This window comes from Solanum stenotomum, chromosome 10 (assembly GCF_019186545.1).
Source record: "Solanum stenotomum isolate F172 chromosome 10, ASM1918654v1, whole genome shotgun sequence".
Lineage (NCBI taxonomy): Eukaryota > Viridiplantae > Streptophyta > Magnoliopsida > Solanales > Solanaceae > Solanum > Solanum stenotomum.
Genome location: NC_064291.1, coordinates 41,175,659 through 41,198,307, shown reverse-complemented (window position 1 = coordinate 41,198,307; position 22,649 = coordinate 41,175,659). Strand labels below are relative to the sequence as shown.

The following is a 22,649-nucleotide window of genomic DNA, read 5'->3' as shown; positions in this document are numbered from 1 at the left end:
TAATTAAATAAGTATAAATTATAGAAACAACATATTATAAGTACTAAATAACATCATATCCCTTCTAGTTTTCTATTTACCAAAAATCCCTTAAAAATGATGTTTGCGAGATACATAGCGTTGTGCACGGGATACATTAGGTTTGATACATTTTACATAGCGGGATATATAGCGTTGTGCACGAAATACATTAAGTTTGATACATTCCACATAGCGGGATACATAACGTTGTGCACGAAATACATGCGAAATACATAGCGTTGTGCACGGAATACATAGCATTTGATACATTTCACATAACGAGATACATAGCGTTGTGCACGAAATACATGCGGGATACATACGTAAATAAAGGATTTTTAAAAATTTTGAAATAAGTAGGGATAAATGAATATTAAAGTAAGTAAAGGAGTCCATTAAATAATACATGCATAGTTAAACCCTGCAAAACTAAATCCTACATAACTAATACATACATAACTAATACCAACATAATTAAACCTTGCATAACTAATACATGCATAACTAAACCCTGCATAACTAATACCTGCATAACTAATACCTGCATAACTAAACCCTACATAACTAATATCTGCATAACTCTAACCAGTAACCAAACGGCCCCTTAGTACACGAGAATCATTGTATCAAAACCTCAAGTTATACTTAGCTAACCAAAATTTGAATTGTTAAATTTATTTTTTAAAATGAAAAGTAATACACAAGGCATGGATGGTCGTAAAACAACTTAAAAGATCTCCACAATAAAAAGTTAATCAAATAAACTAGCGGAAGAGCATTTTAATCAGTTACTAGCAACCAATGGAGGCTTTAGGGAACTAGGACTTGGCTTTGTAAACATTCTTTTTTTCATATGAAGTATACAATGCTACTTCTGCCATCATCATCAACTACAGCATGAGCCAAGTAATAGCAATTATTGTACTTGGCTGCATATAAGCCAATTTAAAGAATCTGAAATGTAGTACAAAGTAATGCAAGAAGAATTCTTCTACATGATAAAACAGCAGCGAAAAAACTAAAGTTATGTTCAGTTTTAACTAAAATATATAGGATTTCCAAGGAGATTTGAAGAGTTCTCATATGAAGGCAAAGGATTTCCCCCCTCCCATTCTTCACTGTGTGGACAGTGAAACCCAGCTGCAGCATGCTTTTCCACTAAGATCACATTGTTCATGCAAGGATGTTCATATCTTAAAAACCGTCTTTCGTTCCTTTTATCACACAAACCTAGTTCTCTGTGAAGCCTTCAAGTAAGAATAAGAAATAACTAACCCAGCTCATTAGCTACAAGGTTATGTATTGTGCTAGAAGTGATAAAGAAAAGTAACATTTCTCACCTCTTGGTGTGTTATTTGCTGCTGCTATCCTTTTCAGAATTATTGGTACTATGAACAGCAACATCTTTGGATTGAATACATGGGGAAAGTGGTGGGAAAGAAGGAACAGCTCGCAATATGAATTTCCGGCCGGTTTTTAAGCCTCCTCCAGATGAACTAGAACCAATCTCATTCAAATGACGATAAGGTGGAGAAACACGCTTCTTATTCGGGGAGTTTACTTTAACACCAATTTGTAGTATAGAAGAGTCCTTTAGTATTTCAGGTGTGTCATCTTCCATCACATATGGCTTCTTATCAGAGTCTAGTAATTCCAGAGTGTTCATTCCACTCCTGTCAAACTGGGTCATTGGTGAGTTATGCCAGCTTAGCGGATCCGTGGACTGGAAATGGACAGTTTGAGGAATCGGTTGACCACCTGAATTACTTGCCCAATCCTGTGACTTTGGCAGCGCCAAAATATCATCCATGTTGCCAGTCACATGAAACCCTGGTGAAATTTCATTTGCTAACTTTGCATTGCCATAATTTAACTCATGATCGAAGGTAACAAGATCCAGCATATCACCAGTAGTTTCCTGATGTATGTCATGGTTATTAGAACTTCTAGGAGATCCTGGGGAGAGTCCATATGCTGCTGTATTAGCTTGGCCAGAGTCAGGTGAAGAAAGGTATCTTCCAGAAGTGAACCAAGATTTTGATGCATCCACACTGCTAGAGTTGCACAGAGGTATCAACAGTAAGAGGGAAAATAAGAAAATAATTTTTTTGGGAGTAGAAATGAGAAAACCATATGAAGTACTCATGAGAGGAGTTGATGCAACAACAGAAGTCACAAGGATCTTACTTTGAGCGCCGGAATGAAGGTGTCAAGGGAGTTGAGTTGCATTGATTTATTGGACCACTTTGCAATAACCCACTTGTAGCTGTCACCATCGCTACCTCTTCCTCAACTGACCTCTCCAATCTTTCAGTGATGCAGTGTTTATTCACCAAATCTATACCACATTCTAAACACGAAAGGAAAAAAAAAAAAAGAGAAACAAAAACATTAGAGAACAGAAAATAAAATGCACAGCAGAATGGTCAAGAAAAGAAAATATAAGGCAGCTCAAGATCTAACACTTGATCATATCACAGTGATATGAAACATTGTCACCATGGAGGCTGTTGCAGTACAAACACTACGTTCCAGAAGTAAAAAAATTGGTATGTCTTGTCTAACTGAACAAGGAAAATGTTAGCCCGACGCTTTTGAATGCTTAACTACTCATTTTTGGGTAATAAAGAAAAGGAAATTCCCAAAGAATTCTATAGTAGCACAGCAAGGTAGTCCCCTCAACCTTGAGAATAAAGGAATATAAAGCAAAATAGTACATGAATGGCTATAATTAATTAGATTGTATGAAAGCAAGCATGTTTTTTCTACAAGGACAGCTCTAAAACAGGATTATGGTTCAGTATGTATATACATAGCCAGAAACAATAGAAAGGGAAATATAGAGAGTTGAAAACATAATCCAGAAAATAATAACTTAAGCTTAAGCTTTTAGATGAGATGGTCACAACTTCAACATAGTATCAAAGTAGAGAGGTCCTTGTTCGAATCTCACGGTCTCACCACCACCTATTATCAAAGAGAACCTCCACAAACTTGACCCATGAAAATGATTCAGGCCAGCACATGAGATGGTGCGATGAATTAAGAAAATAAAGTTGTGTTCTCTCTAACAACTTAAACGTTCAGATGAGATAGTCACACAACTTAACATAGAGTAATAAGCATTCTCTTGTTTAGTTTGAGACTTTGAGTAGATTGAAAAGCTACTATCTCTCCTTGTAGAGGTGAAGTGGGAATACTCGAATACATACAAAGTCATTTCATGTACTTAATGGGAAACCCTACACCGCAATACATACAAAGAACCATCAATGAAAGTATCAATAGCGGAAGTCAAAAGCATAGACAAAATAACATTCTGCTTAAGATCCTAGGCAGTTCTTTTCTAGCAAAAAAGACATTGTAGCTCCAAAGTTGACAGGAAATTACTAATACCTTCCTTCGGACCAAAGACATTTTTACATCCTTCGCAGCGGCATCCGCTGGAACATCCAACATTAGCCTATTAAGACAGAAGAAAAAGGACTTACTCAGATAATTGAGAAAAATCAGAGAGTATTTACAATGCATGGTATCTGAGAGAAATGTACCTGATAGCACTCACAGTACTTTTTCAAACACATTGACTTCTTGCAGTTGCACCCTCTTTTGTGCCTTGCAGAGGAAGGCGTAAAACTTGCTCCACCCTCCTGTAACATTGCAAGTGGCTATGTCAATTATCAGGAGATTGAGCTTCCTAAATAAAAGAAACTCTCAGAAGAGTGGAATACCCCAAGAATATTTGCAGGGGAACTAGTGGAATGCTGCACAATTTTTGGAGCAAATGCCAGGGGATTCCGAGACTGGATTTGCTGCCGCACATCAAGAACAGTGTCTTCATATTCTGGTCTGTTGAAGCAGCCTTGGCAAGTGCAAGAGTCCACACAATATACTCCAGCAGCAAAGCAATCACAATAACTGAATATAAACAACAAAATCAGTAGATATGTAACATGTTGAAGATCAGTGACACAAATATTTCAAACTTACAGTTTCAAGCACTTAGTCTTCTTACAATTGCAGCGTTTGCACCCATCACCATCATTTCCATCTGAGGTTTTCTTCCTGAATTACACAAACATGCAATTCTGTAAGAAGTATGCGGACAATTTAAGCTATCCAGTTCCTAGAGATAACAAACACACTTGCCTTTTCTTTTGGGGGCTTGACTGATTGTAATCCATATTGCTGTCGATGTGTTCAGAGTTAAACTTCCTTTTGTTACTTGGAGTATGCTCTGTTGGCTTCAAGAGCACAGTGTCATTTAAAGGTTTGGCATTATTAAGAGACAAAGATGCTGCAACACTTTCTGCATCTGACCCATAACTTTCATGTTTACCGTCATTGTCACCAATTGTCAAGTTGCTCCCAACCACATTCGAAGATATCAAGCAATTCTTCAAGTTCTTAGAAGGGTGACAGCTCATCATGGACGTCAACTTCTTCCCCCGAATGCTCAAGTTTCCCCTCTGAGTTGATTTCACACTTACAGTTACACCAGAACCAGCTTCCATACCATTAACTATACTATTTAAGTGCAAGCCAATACCAGATGGCTTGGAGACTTTCACATTTAGGCTTTCAGAATTAACAGAGGAAGATACCAGTTGGGTCAATTTTGATGATCTATTTGATGAAACTGGTTCTACAACCTCTATGACAGCAGGATTGACTGGTTGTATTGAACAGCTCACAATACCTGAAGCATTCTGTGAACTTGAGCTAGCTGGTGCCATCTTCTGTTGAGCATCTTCAAATTGGAGACAGCGCCTACTTATTCCGCTTTGATGTTGACCAGCCTACATATTTTGTAACCATTAAGGCCAGAACTATATGGTGTTCATTTGTCGTAATAAAATGCAATAGTGTAATCAAGATTGTTAAGTTCCTCATTCTACTTTTTCCAAAAGCAACAGTGATTTTGTGTGGGAAAAAAGTAGTTGTTTCCTCCATCCAAGATCAGTTTCGAGTTAGAGGGCAAGGTGTTATGAGATGAAGCTTTACATCATTTAAATAGAAGTGCATTCAAGTAGAGACAGCAAGCCACTAGGGATTTGGTTCAGAGGGTAGGGTGCAAGTCATGAGTTCAAATCTTGCCGCTAACTGAAGCTTGGTATTTACATGGGAGCAAGGAAAACGGTGGGGCCATACCCTCTCAAGTTTAACGTGTGGACCAACTGAAGTTGGACAAGCTAACTCGTGAGGGATTTCTCTATTATCAAAAACATAAAGGAACTTCTTCATGATTTTAACTTCAATTCATTAGTATAAAAGGAATGTCTTATTTCATCTTCTGAAACAATGATAATAAGCTTATTGATGTTGAAGTGAGTTGTAGTAAAATATACTGAATTGCAAAGCTAAAATAAACTGAACATCAATTAAAAAGACAAGTTATGCACTGAGGATTTTGGTATGAGCCAATGACCATTAAAACATTAAGCAAGCATGTTGACAGGACATAAGAACACTGCGAGTTGCAAGAGGAAGTATTTCACTCATTTTCCTATATCTCATTAAATTTTCATAAGTACCAATGTTGATTCAGTTTTGGGCTATAGCATCAAGATATGAATATCTCATACCTTGGTTTGAGAATCATGCAGCGCAATGCCTTCATCTGGTGCAATTGACATTCTAATCTTATCACTATCATCTCTGCAATCATGTGCAGTCTCCAGAGATTTGATCGGTATATTAGAAGCCTCGTCCAACATAGTGTGGCCAGCTGTTGAAAGCTGCAAAATTCAAATGACATAGATAGTTCATAGAACATGAGTTCCTACCAAAATCAAATAGAAAGGAATGGTATTTACCTGAGCCATTTGTTGGTCACCATAATGATAATGCAACGAACTATGAGCAGCGAAGCCGGGAACAATCTTTGTGCAGAAACCATGAGATGGCAGGTCAGGATCGGAGGTACTGTAAACCCCAGTATATTTCTGATTGGATGGGAACTTTCCATTATTGTCCTCTTCAGCTTCCTCTACAACAACACGGGCTGCATCTTCTGGAATCTCGTCTTTTCTTTCATCTTTACTTGCAATGTTAATGACAGATACCTTTGAATCTTCTGCACTATTAGGAGATTGAGGAATACTATCAGCTACTTCTGGTCTCGTATTATTTGAATTTGAAGGATTGCCAGACTCTGAGTTTGAAACATCAACTAAGAATTCCACACATCTTATGGGAGTCCCACTTTGCTCATGTACAGAGATGTTATTATCAGATACTTTCTGAACAAAAGGGCTTAGTCCACTTCTCAATGGAGAAAAAAATACTCCAGTGCCATCTGAATCTGTGATAGCATTGTTATAATCCTCATTCTTCCCAGAAAACACTTCAGTGGATAATTTAGGAAACTGGCTCCTGAGATATGTTTAAGGTTCTGAAATAGTTAGTTTTTGCCTGATGGGAATGAATAGTATATTTTATCAACATTATAAATACAAAGACTCTTAAAGATAATTTTATAACACCTTTTCAAAAGGCTCGATCGACTGTGTGTATTAATTCGGGGTGAGGTAAGCAGAAGAGGAGGAGAATTCAGCCCTGAGAAATCTTGCACAATTGGAGCACCCTTGACAGGCTGTATGGGAGAGAGGTTGCTAATATAATTGAAGACAGGTGAATCCTGAGACCAAAATAAAAAAGTAAGAGAAATACATTGAATGAGGAAACAACTCATTCCTTAGAGCAACCAACATACACCCTTAATCTAGAAACTGGTTAAGTTGACAATAATTCAGGGTTCAATGCAGAGAGCTTCAAGAAATTGCAAATTAACTGAAAGTAAAATTTGAGTGGTTACGACAAGGATATGAAAAGTATCTAATAATACACTGCTCTCTCTGTTTCAATTTGTTTGGCTTGATTCGGAGTACGAAGGTCAAACTAACTACCGTTAGGCGAATCTTTAATCTTTTTTTCAAACAAAACTTTACATATTTAGAAACTACTTCAAAAGTACTTACTATAAGTCACAATTGTTAACAATACAAAATATTTAGAATCCTATTGAACAAGATAATCCGAAAAATCGGAGAATGGTCTTTGATCCAAACTTAAGAATCAATCAAATCCAATAGCCAGAACATAAACTCTAGCATATACAATCTTTGATTCCTCCTACAAGACCTAGAACTCAAATATTCATCCTACTTCAATCCCAACACTGGTCAATTGAAAACACTTAACATCCTACTTCTAACTCACAAAATCTCATTAAACCAAATTATCAGAAACTAAATGAGTTACCTAAGAATTAATTCAACAAATTTAATCAGAATACCTCAACCCACTTGAAATTAACTTGCACTTAATCTCAACCCAAAACAAAATCCTAAAATCCAAACTATTCTGATAACAAAAAAATCCCAACAAAATTTCAAAAAAAAAAAAACTCAACCCAATTCCACCTTCACGAAGACCTACTACACCAAGCAATCAGAAAACAAAACAAAATCAAACAAAAGATCCAATAACCACCCATTAAATCAAATCAAATTTGACAGAAAATGTAAAATGCATATGTGAATTTTACTTGGGCAGGTACAGGGTCTGAAGACAAGGTATTATTGATGGTAGCGGTGATTTTTGATGAAGGTTCAGGGGAATCCATTTTGAACTAGTGTAACCCTAGTTCTCAAGTAACAACAGAAGTAATTATGCTCTTTCTGCATTTCTCTTTCTCTTTGATCTCCTGAAAACTTTGGTAAGTCACAATTATGTGCATAAGAAGGATGATGATGATAAACAATCTCTGAGAGATTTACGGAAAAAATAGCAACAAAATAGTAAAAGGTGGCTTGGGCGGGAAAGCCATTTTTAGGGTGAAAACAAAAAATATTGCAGGGCTGGTATGCTAAAGCCCAACGCCAACTTCGGCCCTTCTTTACCACTACTACTAGTTTTGCCTATGATTAAGAAAAATTAACACCTCTCCGTGACCGTGACGTGGTTTTAGATCTGATTAATTGTTATGGATCAATATTTCAATAGCTTGTGTATTTACAATATGTAAATAGTATTTTATTTTGAATTTTTGTGGATGTATTATAATCGTGCGCCAGAATAAGTGTATTTGTGTATATATAATAACTTGATTGGCAATGATATAAGATCATTTTCATAATTGAAATTGTTATGATTTAGTGTGAATCGCGCTTTTAAGAAGATTTTGTATAAAAATGAAACATATTTCTCAGTACTGAAAAATTATAACACACTTGTAAAGCACGAATTATCCATTGATATCGTAGGTAATAAAATTGTCCTGTTGAGTTCCCAAACGAAAAATTGAATTACTAAAATGTTCCTTAAAAATTGATTAATCATTCTTTCCTAAGGAAAATAATATTTTAATTAAACTATTATTTCTTTATACATTGAACCTGATTGTGGAGTATTATTCTATCTATCCATAGTTATCGTTTTTTTTTTTAAATATCAGTCCACACCAGGTGGTTTTGGGTAGGTGTAAATTTGTTTAGTTATCACCCTACTTATTTTTTTATTTTTATTTTTTCTTTCTTTCATCTCCCCACGTTAATAGTGATCTCCATAATTTTCTTCATTCTTTGTTTCTTTTATCTTCTACATTAATAATATTATTGTATAATTTAGAGCTAAGGATAATTATTTTAATTTTTAAGTTTTATATCTAAACAATTGAAAATGTGAGTTTTTATATTTGAAATATTATTCAATACTCCCTCCATCCCTATTTAGTTGTCCACTTTAGAAATGGCGCACAGATTAAGGCAACAATGATTAGCATAGTGAAGTTACAATTTTACCCTTATAATATAATTTACAATTCCAAAATAAATTCATTCAAGATAATTAATCAATGTTGAGAAGTTCATAAGTTTATTTACTTTATTTATGACAATTTTATTTAAATAAGGGTATAATAGGAAAAAATTATTGTCCTTTCTTGTTTTGTCAAAATGGACAACTAAATAGGAATAACTAAAAGAGGAAATATGGACAACTAAAAAGGGATGGAGGGAGTAGTTACTAAAACACAACTCAATTAGTTTCTAGTGATGTGTGACTTTTTATTTAAATTTTTTGTCATGTTAAAAAATATTTTACCATGGTAAATTTAAATACATTATACTATATTAAAATTTAAGGTTAAAGGTAAAAACAATCACCGTATAAATTAATTTATTTCAACCATGACATCCATCATGTTCTTCTCCGCCTTCTTAGTTGTGGTCTCGCCTCAGCCGTGACATCGATATCTCTAAATTGAAAGAAGGAGAGTTTAGGATTTTAAAAAAGTCAATTCAAAATATAGTAAGAAAAAAATAATGTGTCGGCAAATAATATAGTTGTTATATATGTCAAGTGAACAGAAATTTTATTGACAAACACGCCTAGAAACATTCCTATATAAATATTTAATTTAGTCAGCGTCTAAGTGTGTTTTGCTAATTATTAGATGATAATTTACATAGGAAACTCACATTTTCAATTTATCAATTTATATTTTGCAGTAATATGAAATTATAATTTAATAAATAGTCAACCCATCAATAGCTCTATTTCTATTTTGTAGTAATGCGAAGTTAAAATTTAAATAAAATGTGATAGATAAATCTAAAAATGAAAAATTATGAGTAATTTGTTAGGGTTTTGCCCTGATTTTCTTACCTTATTTGAAGTTTATTTTTTTCCTAAAAGAAAAGACAAATTAAAACATTACCATAAATGTTTTTACTTTTCATGAAAGGAAAATATATTTTTCTTCCATATTTGGTTTATTCTTTCCTTAGAGGCAAAGTTTGGAGAACTATAAATTAAAAATCCATATTCTCATAGCTAATACAATAGAATTTACAATGTAGTTGTTTAGAGACTTTGTTTATGGGGAGATTTTTCCCTCTGCGGTTTTTATGTTTTTTATTAGTTTTTAATTATGTAGGTCAATTGATCCTATCATGTAATAATATTATGTCTTTTAGTATAATTTTATTTTTCATCTAATTTATTATCATATGACTTGCAATTGTAAATTTTCGCATGACGCCCTAATCACCTTCATAACCCAACAAATGGTATCAGAGCTAATGGTTCAATGAATTAGGTTCATTGAGGTTGAATACATGTTCAAGGTAGTTTCAAATCAATTTGCAACCAATTTGCTGATAAAGAAGATTTTTGTCCAACTACATATGGAAAAGAGATTTAAACTATATTTTCAACATTTCAGCTGTTGCATCTTTGAAAATAAAAATAAAATATTTTAAAATCATTTTTAACCTATATGTTTTAAATTTTATTTTTAACCATGACAAACAACAGTGATGAAGACTTTGTGAAGAATAAGATTATCAAGCAGTGAAGCAGGCGGATAAAGTTTTGTCAAGAAAATCCAGCCAAAAGGGGAGATTTGTTAGGGTTTTCCCCTGATTTTCTTACCTTATTTGAAGTTTATATTTTACTAAAAGAAAAGACAAAACATTACCATAAATGTTTTTACTTTTCATGAAAGGAAAATATATTTTTTTTCCATATTTGGTTTATTCTTTCTTTAGAGGAAAAGTTTGGAGAACTATAAATTGAAGATCCATATTCTCATAGTTAATACAATAGAATCCACCATGTATAGTCGTTTAGAAACTTTTGTTTATGGAGAGATTTTCTCTCTGCAGTTTTTATGTTTTTTATTAATTTTTAATTATGTAAGTCAATTGATCCTATCATATAATAATATTTTGTCTTTTAGTATAGTTTTATTTTTCATCTAATTTATTATCATATGACTTGCAATTGTAAGCTTCCGCATGACGCTCTAATCACCTTCATAACCCAACATATATATAATGAAATAAAAGTTTAGAAATAAATTAAATTTCAAAATAAGTAAATTATTCAAAGGTTCAAAAATTCTAGTGAGACTTTTTATATATTTACCCTTCATTATCTAATGAAGTTCCTAACTATTTTACATTTTTCTAATATAATAATTTGAGAATAGTCAAAATAAAGGCTAATAGTTAAAAAGTAGCATTTAAATTGTGTTCTTAATTTTTTTTTAAAAAAGAATTGTGTCAAATCCCAGTAATTCACCAACCAGAGTTGAGTGATAAAAAGTAAGGGTCGTTTGGTTTTAAAACAAGTTATGATGGAATTTGTTATGATGTGATAAGTTATGCTGGAATTATTTTTTAGGAAAATTTACCTAAATATACATATTATTTTACCATAATCTCTAAAACTTCCGACCATTTAAAAAGTTTTCAAAAATCTCCTCTCGGATACATCACTCTCCTCTCGCTGATACATCTCTATCCTCCTCTCGGATATATCCCTCACCTATGTATTCAGATGTCTGTAGATGTATCCGAAAGTCCTGTGATGTATTTGTATGTCTTATCCACTCTCTGGTACATCCCTCTCCTTTCGGATACATCCCTCACATTTGTATCTGGTAATCTAGTGATGTATCCGGAAGTTTAATGATGTATCCGAAATTCATAAATTTTAAGGGATTTTTGTAATTTGAAAAAGAGTAGGAAAATAATGTAATTAGCTCTTTACACTATGCGATTTATGTAAATTATGTTGTTTTATTGAGTGTTTGGTTTGTTGTATTCAAAATAACATGCATTGCATAAATTAGTTTTATCAACAATTATCTTGTGTAGGTGGTAATCCGGTTAAGGACAAGTTGTTTGTTTACAAAATTACCCGTCACTTTATTTGGTTTTTTATATTTTCATGCAAGCTTTAATTATTATTTTTTTAAAATAAAACTTTCATATTATTTAATTAAATATTTTTTGTGTGTGCATTCCCACGATGGTATTGTATGTATTTTAAATTAATTTTTTTTCTTGTTTAGCTTAAAAATAGAATTTTCATCTTAAGATTGTTAAAGTAAAAGAGGATTTTTGAAAAATCAAAATCTAAATAAACATAAGAATTAGTCAAATAAATTCATAAATAAAAACTATATTTATATAGTTTAATTTTTTTAATAGAAAATTATGAAGAATTATCATAAAAAGGAGCAGTGAATATTATTATACATGGTATTAAAAATAATGTAAGGAGTGTGTGTGTTGGGGGGAGGGGGGGGGGGGATTGGGAGGACATGTGCTAATATTTTTGTTTTGGTGAAAAAAAATAAATTTATAATAAGATTTGTATTATAATTTTGTATTACATAATTTTTTTTAGTAATAAGTTTTTTGATTTTTTTGTAAAAGAATTATTTAAGATTAGGAGATTGAAAACTTTCAAAAATAGTTATACATAATAACATAAATGTGAAAAGTGAGGTATAAATAGAGTTTAAAGGTATATATTTGTTATTTTATCCGGGATAAGTTATCTCGAAATTAATATACCACCCAAGGGGAGGGGTAACTTATCCTAGTACTAATTATTAATTTTGTGATAAGTTATTCAAGTATTGCAACCAAACAAGAGATTAAAGACTACTTAAAATTTATCCTGAGATTAACTCCCCTTATCCATCACACTAAACAACCTATGTGAAAAATGTATAATCTGATACTAATATGTAAAAATACTTTTTAAAATTTCATACAAACATTTCACAACTCTTTCACTTCTTCCCTTGATGAGAAGCAAACTCTGCCTTTTTAGTATTTAGAGAGAGAGAGAGAGAAAAGTGTTGTAAGCATTAACCAAAGCTAAAAAATGGATCATATTTTACAGAACCTTGTCCTTCAATTTTCGTCTGTATAAGCCTATGGATTTGGCGATCCGGAGCCCCCAAATCTTTTTTTTTTCAAAAAACTTTATGAGGACCTCCGTAATGAGTTGGGGAACCATCATGTATAATCACACCATTTTTAACACCCATCTCCTCATTTACATGCCTTTTTTTAGAAATTGCGCAAATTTTTCAATCTTTATAATTAATATTGCTCCTGGATGTGTTCATTGGTCTCAAGCCAAGTATCATACCCACTAGCAACTACATGGTGTTCCTGAGATACCTCATTACTATTGTTATAAACGTTGTGCACCTTGAAAGAGATTTAGTTATTACATTTATTATGTTGTAGTTATTGATTCTTTCCTATTTAGTTGTTGGCCTTTGGCTTTTGTAATTATTTGGTTTTACTACATAAAGTAGGTTTATATTAATAAGTTTCAGTATTTCTCCTCGAGGCGGGGCTGCCTCGAGGCAAGCGACCTCGGGGTAAAGGGGGGTGGAGGCCTGCCTCAAGGCAAGCGGACTCGGGACGGAGGGGGTCGGGGCCTGCTGTTGACACCTAATTTTAACCTCCACGATATGAGTTAATTTTCGAGTTTTTTTTTTTAATTTTAAACGATTGGTTTTAAATTTAAACTATTTAAATATATTTTTTAAATACTTGACGTTCAACTATTGGTCATTATTTAATTAATTAATATAATTTATAAAGCCGTCCATTACCCACCCATTACTAACTAAACCCATCCCAAATCTGACCCAATTCATAAACCCACGCATATCCACCTATTAAACAAAACCTTGAACCCTTCCTTTCCAACGTTCAAACAACTTTCAAACAACATTATCAATCTGAGACTGGACTCTTTCTCTTCATTTGAGATCATATTACAATAGAGAACCAAAAGAATTTAAGCTTACAGAATATCATAGATGATATAAACAAGCAATTCTCCGATACTTCATATGCAACATAAGCACAAGTTTGTCCGTTGTTGAAATGCCCCATTTCATCTTCAGAAAACAGTCTATGAAATTGTACAACATGAATTGGTTTTCTCCGCCTGCTTGTAGAACATGTGTTTACAAATCAAACAATTTATGTCAGGAAATAAGCCGAAACTAATAGAGGCTCACAGATGATGTATAAGAGTCTGCAGCTTCTACAATATTAACATTACAAAGAGAAATACTAATAAAAGGCTAACAGCAGAAACAAGCACATTGTGTTTCTGATTTTGGTGATCTATAGCCATATCATAAAGGGATTTTACCGAAATACAGGGTTCATGGTTTTGTTTATAGGTGGATTTGGGGCGGGTTTATTAATTTGGTTGGGTTTGGGGTGGTTTAATTAGTAATGAGTGGTTTATTAATTATATTAATTAAATAATAATCAATAGTTGAGCATCACGTATTTAAAAATATATTTGAATAGTTTAAATTTAAAAATGTTAAATAAGTGATCAATTTTGGACCCAAAGGTGGATGACAAGGGTATTTTGGAGCCAATAGGTGGATGGAGGGTAGTTTTGTATTATTTTCAATACTTCGAGGGTAGTTTGGGACCTTTTCCATTTTAGGAATTACCTAAATTCCTCGATTATGTCCATGGATCTGGTGCCCTAGAGCACCCAAATTTTTTTTCTCAAAAAACTTTATGTGGACCTCCGTAATGAGTTGGGGAACCACCACATATACTCACACAATTTTTAACACCCATTTCCGCATTAACAAATCTTTATTAGGAATTACCCAAATTTCTCATTTTTTTTTGTATATATTAGCCCATGGATCTGGCGCACGGAGCACCCAAAATTTATTTCTCAAAAATACTTTATGAGGGTCTTCGTAATGAGTTGAGGAACCACCACGTATACTCACACCATTTTTTAACACCCATTTCCACATTTACAGACCCTTTTTAAGGAATTACCTAAATTACTTGATTTTTCGTGTGTATGCCCATGGATCTGGCGTCCCGGAGCACCCAAAATATTTTTCTCAAAAATATTAAGAGGACCTCCGTAATGAGTTGGAGAACCACCATGTATACTCACACAATTTTTAACGCCCATTTCCGCATTTAAAGACCCTTTCTTATGAATTACCCATATTCTTTGATTATGCCCATGGATCTGGCGCCTTGGAGTACCCAAATATTTTTTTCTCAAAAAAAATTATGTGGACCTCCATAATGAGTTAGGGAACCATCACATTTTCGTATTTACAGACCCATTTTTAGAATTACCCCAATATCTCAATTTTCGTGTGTATTAGCCCATGTATTTGGTGCCTCGGAGCACCCAAAAGTTTTTTCTCAAGAAACTTGATGAGGACCTTCGTAATGAGTCGGGAAACCACCATGTATACTCACAACATTTTGTAACACTCATTTCTGCATTTATAGATCCGTTTTTAGGAATTACCCAATTTCATTGATTGTTCGTGCATATTAACCCATGGATCTAGCGCCCCGGAGCACCCAAAACTTTTTTCTCAAAAATCTTTGTGAGGATATCCATAATGAATTTGGAACCACCACGTATACTCACACCATTTTTTAAAGCTCATTTCTGCATTTACAGATCCTTTGGAAGGAATTACCCAATACCTGGATTTTTCATGTGTATTAGCATATGGATCTGGCGCCCCGGAGTACCCAATATTTTTTTATCAAAAAACTTTATGAGGACCTCCGTATTGATTTGGGGAACCAACACGTATACTAACACCATTTTTAACATATATTTCCGCATTTACACACCATTTTTTAGGAAATACCAAATTCCTTATTTTTTTCATGCGTATTAGCCAATGGATCTGGGGCCCTCGAGAGCACCCAAATTTTATTCTCTAAAAAAACTTTATGAGGACCTTTGTAATGAGTTGGGGAACAACCACGTATACTCACATCATTTTTAACGCCCATTTCCATATTTACATATCGTTCTTTAGGAATTACCCATATTCCTCGATTTTTTTGTGTGTATTAGCCCTGGCTCTGGCTCCCCAGAGTACCCAAATTTTTTTTCTCAAAAAATTTTATGAGGACCTCGGTAATGAATTAGGGAACCACCACGTATACTCATATTATTTTTACGCCATTTTCGCATTTATAGACCTTTTGGGAATTACCCAAATTCTTCAATTTTTTGTGTGTATTAGCCCATGGATCTGGCGCCCTGGAGCACCCAAATTTTTTTTATCAAAAAGTTTTATGAGGACCTCCGTAATGAGTTGGGGAACTACCACGTATATTAACACCATTTTAACGCCCATTTTCGCATTTAAAGACCCTTTTTAGGAATTATCCAAATTTCTTGATTTTCATGTGCATAAGCCCATGGATTTAGCGCCTCGAAGCACCTAAAATTTTTTACTCAAAAAACTTTATGAGGACCTCCGTAACTAGTTGGGAAATCACCACGTATACTTACATCATTTTTAACGCTCATTTCCTTATTTACAGACCCTTTTAGGAATTACTTAAATTCCTCAATTGTTTGTGTATTAGCCCATGGATCTGGCGCCCTGAGCACCTAAAAAAAAATTTCTCAAAAAAATTTATGAGGCACTGCGTAATGAGTTAGGGAACCACCACGTATACTTACACTATTTTTAACACCCATTTTCACATTTACAAACCTTTTTAGGAATTACCTAAATTTCTCAGTTTTTCATGTGTATTAACCCATGGATCTGGCGCCCTGGAGATCCCAGAATATTTTTCTCAAAAAACTTTATAAGGACCTCTGTAATGAGTTGGGGACCACCACGTATACTCATACTATTTTCTTAATGCCCATTTCCGCATTTACAGACCTTTTTTAGGAATTACCTAAATTCTTTGATTTTTTGTTTGTATTTGATACGTCCAAACTTACACTTCAATTAAGAACTGTAAATGGTCAATTTCAATTTATAGAACTCAACTAAGTTGAGGTTGATCACACAGAGAATTTGCTCACAAAAATAGCTTTACTGACGCCCTTACTCGATTGTTGTTATTATTTCCAAAAGAAAATTATTGCGGAAAGTAAATATGTGATTGGTTTGTAGTTAAACTCAATTCATACTTCATTCATAAGTGTGTGTATGTGAGAATAGTCTTTCAACACCACCACTATTACATCAAAGTCATAATCACTTTACTCTCAAGGAAATCCTAAAGCATAAACATAACCTTCATAAACATGCAATATATCATAAATTGCCCTTCAAGGATCATAGTTCATGATTCATCAACACATCTAGAATCACTACATTAGACATGGATAATCACCTAATTCAAGTAATGAATTCATTACATTCATAAATCTATAACATTCTACTAACATCAATCCACACCCACACTTTGAGATCCAATTTGACAAAATAAGAGAATTCATGGGTTCTTGAGTAATTCATCATAAAAACAGTAGTAATCCATCAATTTGATCATCATATAAAGCAATTAAATCATTGGAATCGTTTTTGAAAAGGAATCCATGACTTAGAGTAAAACCTTAACTTTGGGAAATTGCAAGCTTTGAAATCTAATTTTGGAGGGGCTCTATGGGTGAAATCTCCCCATGAAGAGCTACCATACCTTGATGATGATTCTCCAAAGAAATTGAAGGAAGAACTCTTATTTCTTCAAACCCTAGCTCCAATTCTACTCCTCTTCTTCCTTGAGTTCTAGAAAGAGAAATATTGTGTAGTAGATGAACTTTTTGATTTGATTTGGGTGTTTGTGAAAAATGACTTAGTTTGGGTGAATTTGACTTAAAAACGACTTATATAGTGACCCAAAACTTACCCAAAACGACTTCGCTTTAATTGGACCTAAACCGGAATTTTCCTAAATACCCCTCACTAGGAAACCACTCCCAGGCCCCACGACAGGGCTCACAAGCCGTGGTCAAGACCACGAGCCCTGGTCTTGTAACGACCCGGAAAACTAGTAGGTGAAACTAGTGCCTAACGAGTTTGATATGGGGTTTAAGGTTGGAAAATGATATCCCGAGCTTAGGTTGAGGGGTTTAGGGGTTAAACGTCAAGGTACGAACCCCCAAGGACCAACCAAGGGGTACTTAAGGAGGACCCTAAAGCCTAACCCCCAAGACCCCAAAGAACAAAAACTGTCAAAAAGTTGGGGACCTACGGATTGGACCTACGCCCCGTAGGTCCATCCACGCCCCGTGGACTTGCTCCGTAGGTCAAGGGCCTAGATAACATGTTCCAGTCACCAACCACGAAGTGCCAACATGGCTCGTGGACCCACCCATGGTCCGTGGGTGGGGTTTCATGAATGACACCTGAAACTGCCTAGCTTCGGCCTAGTTGGGGGTAAAATGGTAAATTCATGGGGTTGTTAAATGAGTTAGGGGTTGGTTTATTTTGGTTAATTAAAGTATTTTAAGGCTTTTAAAAGTATTAAAGACCCTTTTTCAATTCATTATTTCAAAACACCAATTTAGAAACTACTTTCCTCTCCAAATATCCTCTCTCTAAAAACCACCATTGGAGAAGAATGAGTCAAGCTTTCAAGTTCAAGATCTCACCATTCTCACTCAATTTCCGTGGAGTTTCTTCCATAAAAGTATGGTAGTCTTCATCCTTGATTAAGTTTCATTCAAGGATCCCCTTCAAATTAAAGATGATTTCAAGTTTTCAAAATCCTCCAAAAAGCTAGGGATTTCAATCTATGCATGGGTTCAATTCCAAAACGTTTTCAAAGGTTTATATATGATGAATTATGAATAGATTGTTGAATTAATGATGAATTATGGTGAATTTCTCCTATGAACCTATGTTTTCCCCAAAATCCTAAGTTGTGAATTGTGATTGGGAATTGATTGATCATGAAAGTATGTTGAATTGTTTTTGTTTATATTGAATTAGTTATTGAATCATGTTAAATCCCTTATATAATGTAGTATTCTAGATGTTTGGGTTGATATTGATTCATAGCCTTGGAGGGCAATTTTATGAAGGATTTATGTATGATTATGATGTGAAGTATATGTGTGTGATCTCAATGAAAGTATTATGATCATGCTTAGAATGCAATTGTGTTATTATTTAGAGCATATTCTTAATTAACACTCATGAATGATAATGATAGAATGTGAAGGGTTTCTATAATGTGATATTACATCTTTAATTGGTAGGCTTATGCGTCCTTTTCTTGTATAAATGAAAGTAATGTGGATTGATGTATCTTTAATTGGTAGGCTTAATGCATCATTTTCTTGTATTGATTAATGTGGTCTTGATTGAAGTACCTTGAAGTGGTAGGCTTAGACATCATCTTCTTGTGCAATGAATGTGTCTTGACTTAGTGAATATGAATCGATAGGCCAATAACATTCCTTTCATAAATGACTAATGAATGTGTTCTAAGGCTAAGTCTTGAATCGATAGGCAAATGGTATTCCTTTCATAGTGAGCTAATGAACTAATGTAATGACGACTCTTGAATCGATAGGCCTATGGCATTCCTATCATGTGTATAATAATGCAATGATGAACAATGAATTAATAGGCCTATGACATTCCTTTCATGATGATTCAAGAGCTATCCTAATAATTCACCATGAATCGATAGGCTTATGGCATTCCTTTCATGTGTAATGATGTAACTTGGGTCGATATGCCAATGGCATCCCTTTCAAGTACAATAATTTAATGTGAATGAAATGCTCTATGGGAATAGAGGCTAAGCACCGAGTGGATATGGTAAGATGGAAATTCTCCCAATGTTAGGTTATAGTTCCTGTAACGTCGTGCAATTTGAAATAACTATGAAGAAGTTTATGATTGGAATTAGTCATTTTTTTGAAGAAGTCAGAATCTGAAAATTTAGTTAAGTATGGGAAAAAAATGAGTTTTTTTTTGTCAATTTCAAACAGTCATAACTCCTTGCTCAAAATGATTTAGGCGAATTTCCAGTTATTTCTGGAAAGCCCTTGGAATGATCTTTCCAACGCAGCTGAGTTTGCTCGATTTCGAGTTTGTATGAGTGGGTTATGCCCTTTGGAAGTTGGGCTGTTTGCACAGTCGCACAAGGCAATTTAGTCCAAAATTTTTAAGGGTATTTTGGTCTTTTCCCTAGCCAATTCTTTTGGTTATATTGAGGTGTTAGACTAATTTTAAATCAGTTTTCCCTTTTTAAAAGTGAGAGTTAGGGTTTTGGAGAAAAGAGGAGAAAGAGAAGAAGAAGCAAGGATTTTGTCAAGATCGTCGTGATTTTCATCGGGGGTGATTCCTATTAAGGTATGTGGGTTCATAGTGTTGGGTTGGTTCTTTCCCCCACACGCCAAACTCATTTTATTTCCGAGAAAAGATTGGTTGTGTTGTTGAAGTTGTTGGGTTGTGATTGTTGAATTCTTGTGGTTGTGTTGCTGAAGTTTCTTGCTGGTTTAGAACATGTTTCCAGTTGTGTTTTTGAGTTGAAATCCACTGTATGTTGAGGGGTTTATGATCCCAAGTGTTTGCTGCTGGAACCTTTGAAGTTAATAGGGTTTAGAGTTGGCAACATGAAGGAGAAAAGTCAGGCAGCTTGCATGAAACAAGTCTGCGTCGCAGGACGCAGACTTGTTCCCTCTGTGAACAAAAGTTGCTTCGCGTCGCGGATAGGACGCGGACTCCACTATTTTTAGAATTTAATTTCGTAATTCTTCATAAGTTTAGCTTTCTTAAATTATTCCTAAACATTATGGGGTCCTTCCAAACCCAAATCATTACTCTTGAATCCATAATTCAATTCAAGAAAGTTAGGATCCAAGTCAAGTGAAGTTAGAGTCTAGTTTAAAAGTTAAGAAGCACGTCTTTAAAGTTTTTTTTCAAAAGTCTTTATTAAACATTTTAACTTTGTTCAAGGCTCAAGTTTCAATTTAAGTAAAGAGTATAGAGTTTCAAGTTAAGTAAAGAGTATAGAGTTCTAAGTTAAGTCAAGAGCATAAAGTTGAGTCCATTTCTCAAAAGTTATTAGGGAACTAAGTATTCCCAAAGAAGTTTATAAATGTTTTTACATTTGAAGTAAGAAAGGAATTATGATTTCCAAAAGAGCCTTTGAGCTAAGTTTTGAGCAATTATCTCAAACTAAAAGAAAGAAGTTTGTTTTTAAAACATATGAGCCAAAGTATTTTTGGGGGTAGTATTGAGCATCGAATTGGGGACACGAGTTCATATTAACTCAACTCTCCATAAGAACCATGCGCCAACATGAGACTTGACGTATCATTCTTTTTAGATGATCACGTAAAATTAAGCTAGTGGATCTACTAAGTTAAAGTAAGGTCCTATATCACGGCAAGGTATAGGATGGTCCTTAGGCAACGTGAAGTAAAATGTTGTATCATCACTAGGGCTCATAGTGGTGGTTGTCGATTAAAGAACCTTCCACAAAAGTTATATTACTTTTATATAAATAAAGTTGAGTTGGTTATCATTTTATCCTTAACGAACTAAGTTATTTACATTGTTTTACAAGTTTTATATGTATTACATATGTTTTATTGCTTTACATTTGAGTTCTTTTACTCATAAGTCGTACAGAGCCAAGGTAAGAGTTCCTTTTTACTCTTTTCAAGCTTAAGTGGTTGTTTAGCTTTCCAGCTCGCATACTCGTACATTCCATGTACTGATGCAGTTGGCCTGCATCATCTTATGATGCAGACGCAGGTACCCAGGATCAGCACCCAGCACGTCGTTGATCCAGCTGAGCACTCCAGAGTCAATGGTGAGCCTCTTTGCTTTCCGGAGGACTCGGATATTTTTGTGTTCCTAGTTTTGTTTTATTAGGATATTGTGAGGTCTGTCCCAACATTCATCTCAGTATTTTAGAGGCTTCATAGACAGTCAGTCGGTTAGTTTTGAGTCTCTCATCTATGTATATATGTAAATATTCTATTTTGAGACTCGAGTTGCCCTTTAAGTTGTTTTATGTCTTTGCATAGCATTGAGTTTTATCAGTTAAGTTGTTTTATGTCTTTGCATAGCATTGAGTTTTTCTGTTGAGTTAGGTTTCCGCTGAGTTAAGAAAGCCAGACCAAGGGTTCGCTTGGGGGCCAACAATGGTCTCTGGGTGCCGGTCCCGCCCAGGGTGTAGGCTCGGGGCATGACAGTTCTAATGAACATCTTCCTATCCCATAACTATGTGCCCACGTAGGATATTAGCTAATGGATCCACTTAAGCTAAAATGTTACAGGTCCTACCTTAGGCAAGTAGACCAACCCTTACAATGTGGGATAGTATATCAGATTCCATGTTAAGCTCACATGGTCTATGTCAGTTAAACGCTTATACCCATCATGTGAGATGTGCACTATGGTTACTTAAGAAGTTCTATATAAGTAGTAGTATGAGATGTCATTCATGCATTGCACAAGTAGGCTTTGAGAGGGCTATAATGAGTTATCTAATGTCTTAATGACTAATTAATGAAGGTGCTCTTAATGAAGCTAATGAAGAATGTTGACTTATATGCTTAATATAATGATGTATGCTCAACTTGGATTGTATTATGAGTTACTTCCTTGTCATGACTTATGAAATGTTTATGTTCCTTATGAATGAGTATTGTCTAATGATGAAAAGGAAGAATTGTAAGTTCACTTTTGGTGGCCTTAATGTGGTACTTAGTGTGGATAGTGGTATGTGACGCTATTCATATATTGCGCAAAGTATAACTTGGAGTTACTTAAGGTGAAGGCTTTAATGTGATGAAATGGCTTATATGTTGATTATGTTCTAATGTGATGAAATGGATTATATGTTGAATGTGATTGTATCTTATGCCTCTTATGCTTAAGTTCATGAAGTTTTCTCAAAATTGGCATAAAGCATGACTTTCAAATAAAATGTTCGTTTTAAGCATGGTTTTTGCATGGCTATCATACTTAGTACATTAAATGTGCTAACCCATATTTA

At 34.3% G+C, this 22,649-nt stretch overlaps 2 protein-coding genes across 5 annotated transcripts in view; both read right to left on the bottom strand.

The window, feature by feature from the left end:
• The window catches only part of LOC125842528 (endoribonuclease Dicer homolog 3a), a 384,270-nt gene that overhangs the window by 308,260 nt on the left and 53,361 nt on the right, over window positions 1-22,649 (bottom strand). The window lies entirely within an intron of this gene.
• On the bottom strand, window positions 808-7,906 carry LOC125842529 (CRC domain-containing protein TSO1-like). Of its 4 annotated transcripts, none has more exons than XM_049521833.1 (12): window positions 7,571-7,905; window positions 6,507-6,661; window positions 5,838-6,396; window positions 5,607-5,759; window positions 4,167-4,820; window positions 4,012-4,082; window positions 3,753-3,939; window positions 3,573-3,671; window positions 3,418-3,484; window positions 2,209-2,371; window positions 1,362-2,075; window positions 808-1,268 (listed from the first exon to the last, which is right to left on the bottom strand). In XM_049521833.1, the coding sequence occupies exons 1-11, from the start codon at window positions 7,646-7,648 to the stop codon at window positions 1,373-1,375; spliced, it is 2,889 nt and encodes a 962-aa protein (XP_049377790.1). In that variant the 5' UTR covers window positions 7,649-7,905; the 3' UTR covers window positions 808-1,268; window positions 1,362-1,372. The 4 variants fall into 4 exon arrangements, with proteins under 4 accessions (XP_049377790.1, XP_049377791.1, XP_049377792.1 ...); XM_049521834.1 differs by having other exon boundaries at window positions 808-1,259; XM_049521835.1 differs by having other exon boundaries at window positions 808-2,072; window positions 7,571-7,906.

Coding starts and splice junctions, on each gene's coding strand:
- LOC125842529 (XM_049521832.1), bottom strand. CDS start 7,648: ATGGATTCCCCTGAACCTTCATCAAAAATCACCGCTACCATCAATAAT. Junction 3,672..3,752: donor CCCCTGCAAATATTCTTGGG/GTATTCCACTCT, acceptor GCAATGTTACAG/GAGGGTGGAGCAAGTTTTAC. Junction 2,372..3,417: donor TGTCTTTGGTCCGAAGGAAG/GTATTAGTAATT, acceptor TTTCGTGTTTAG/AATGTGGTATAGATTTGGTG.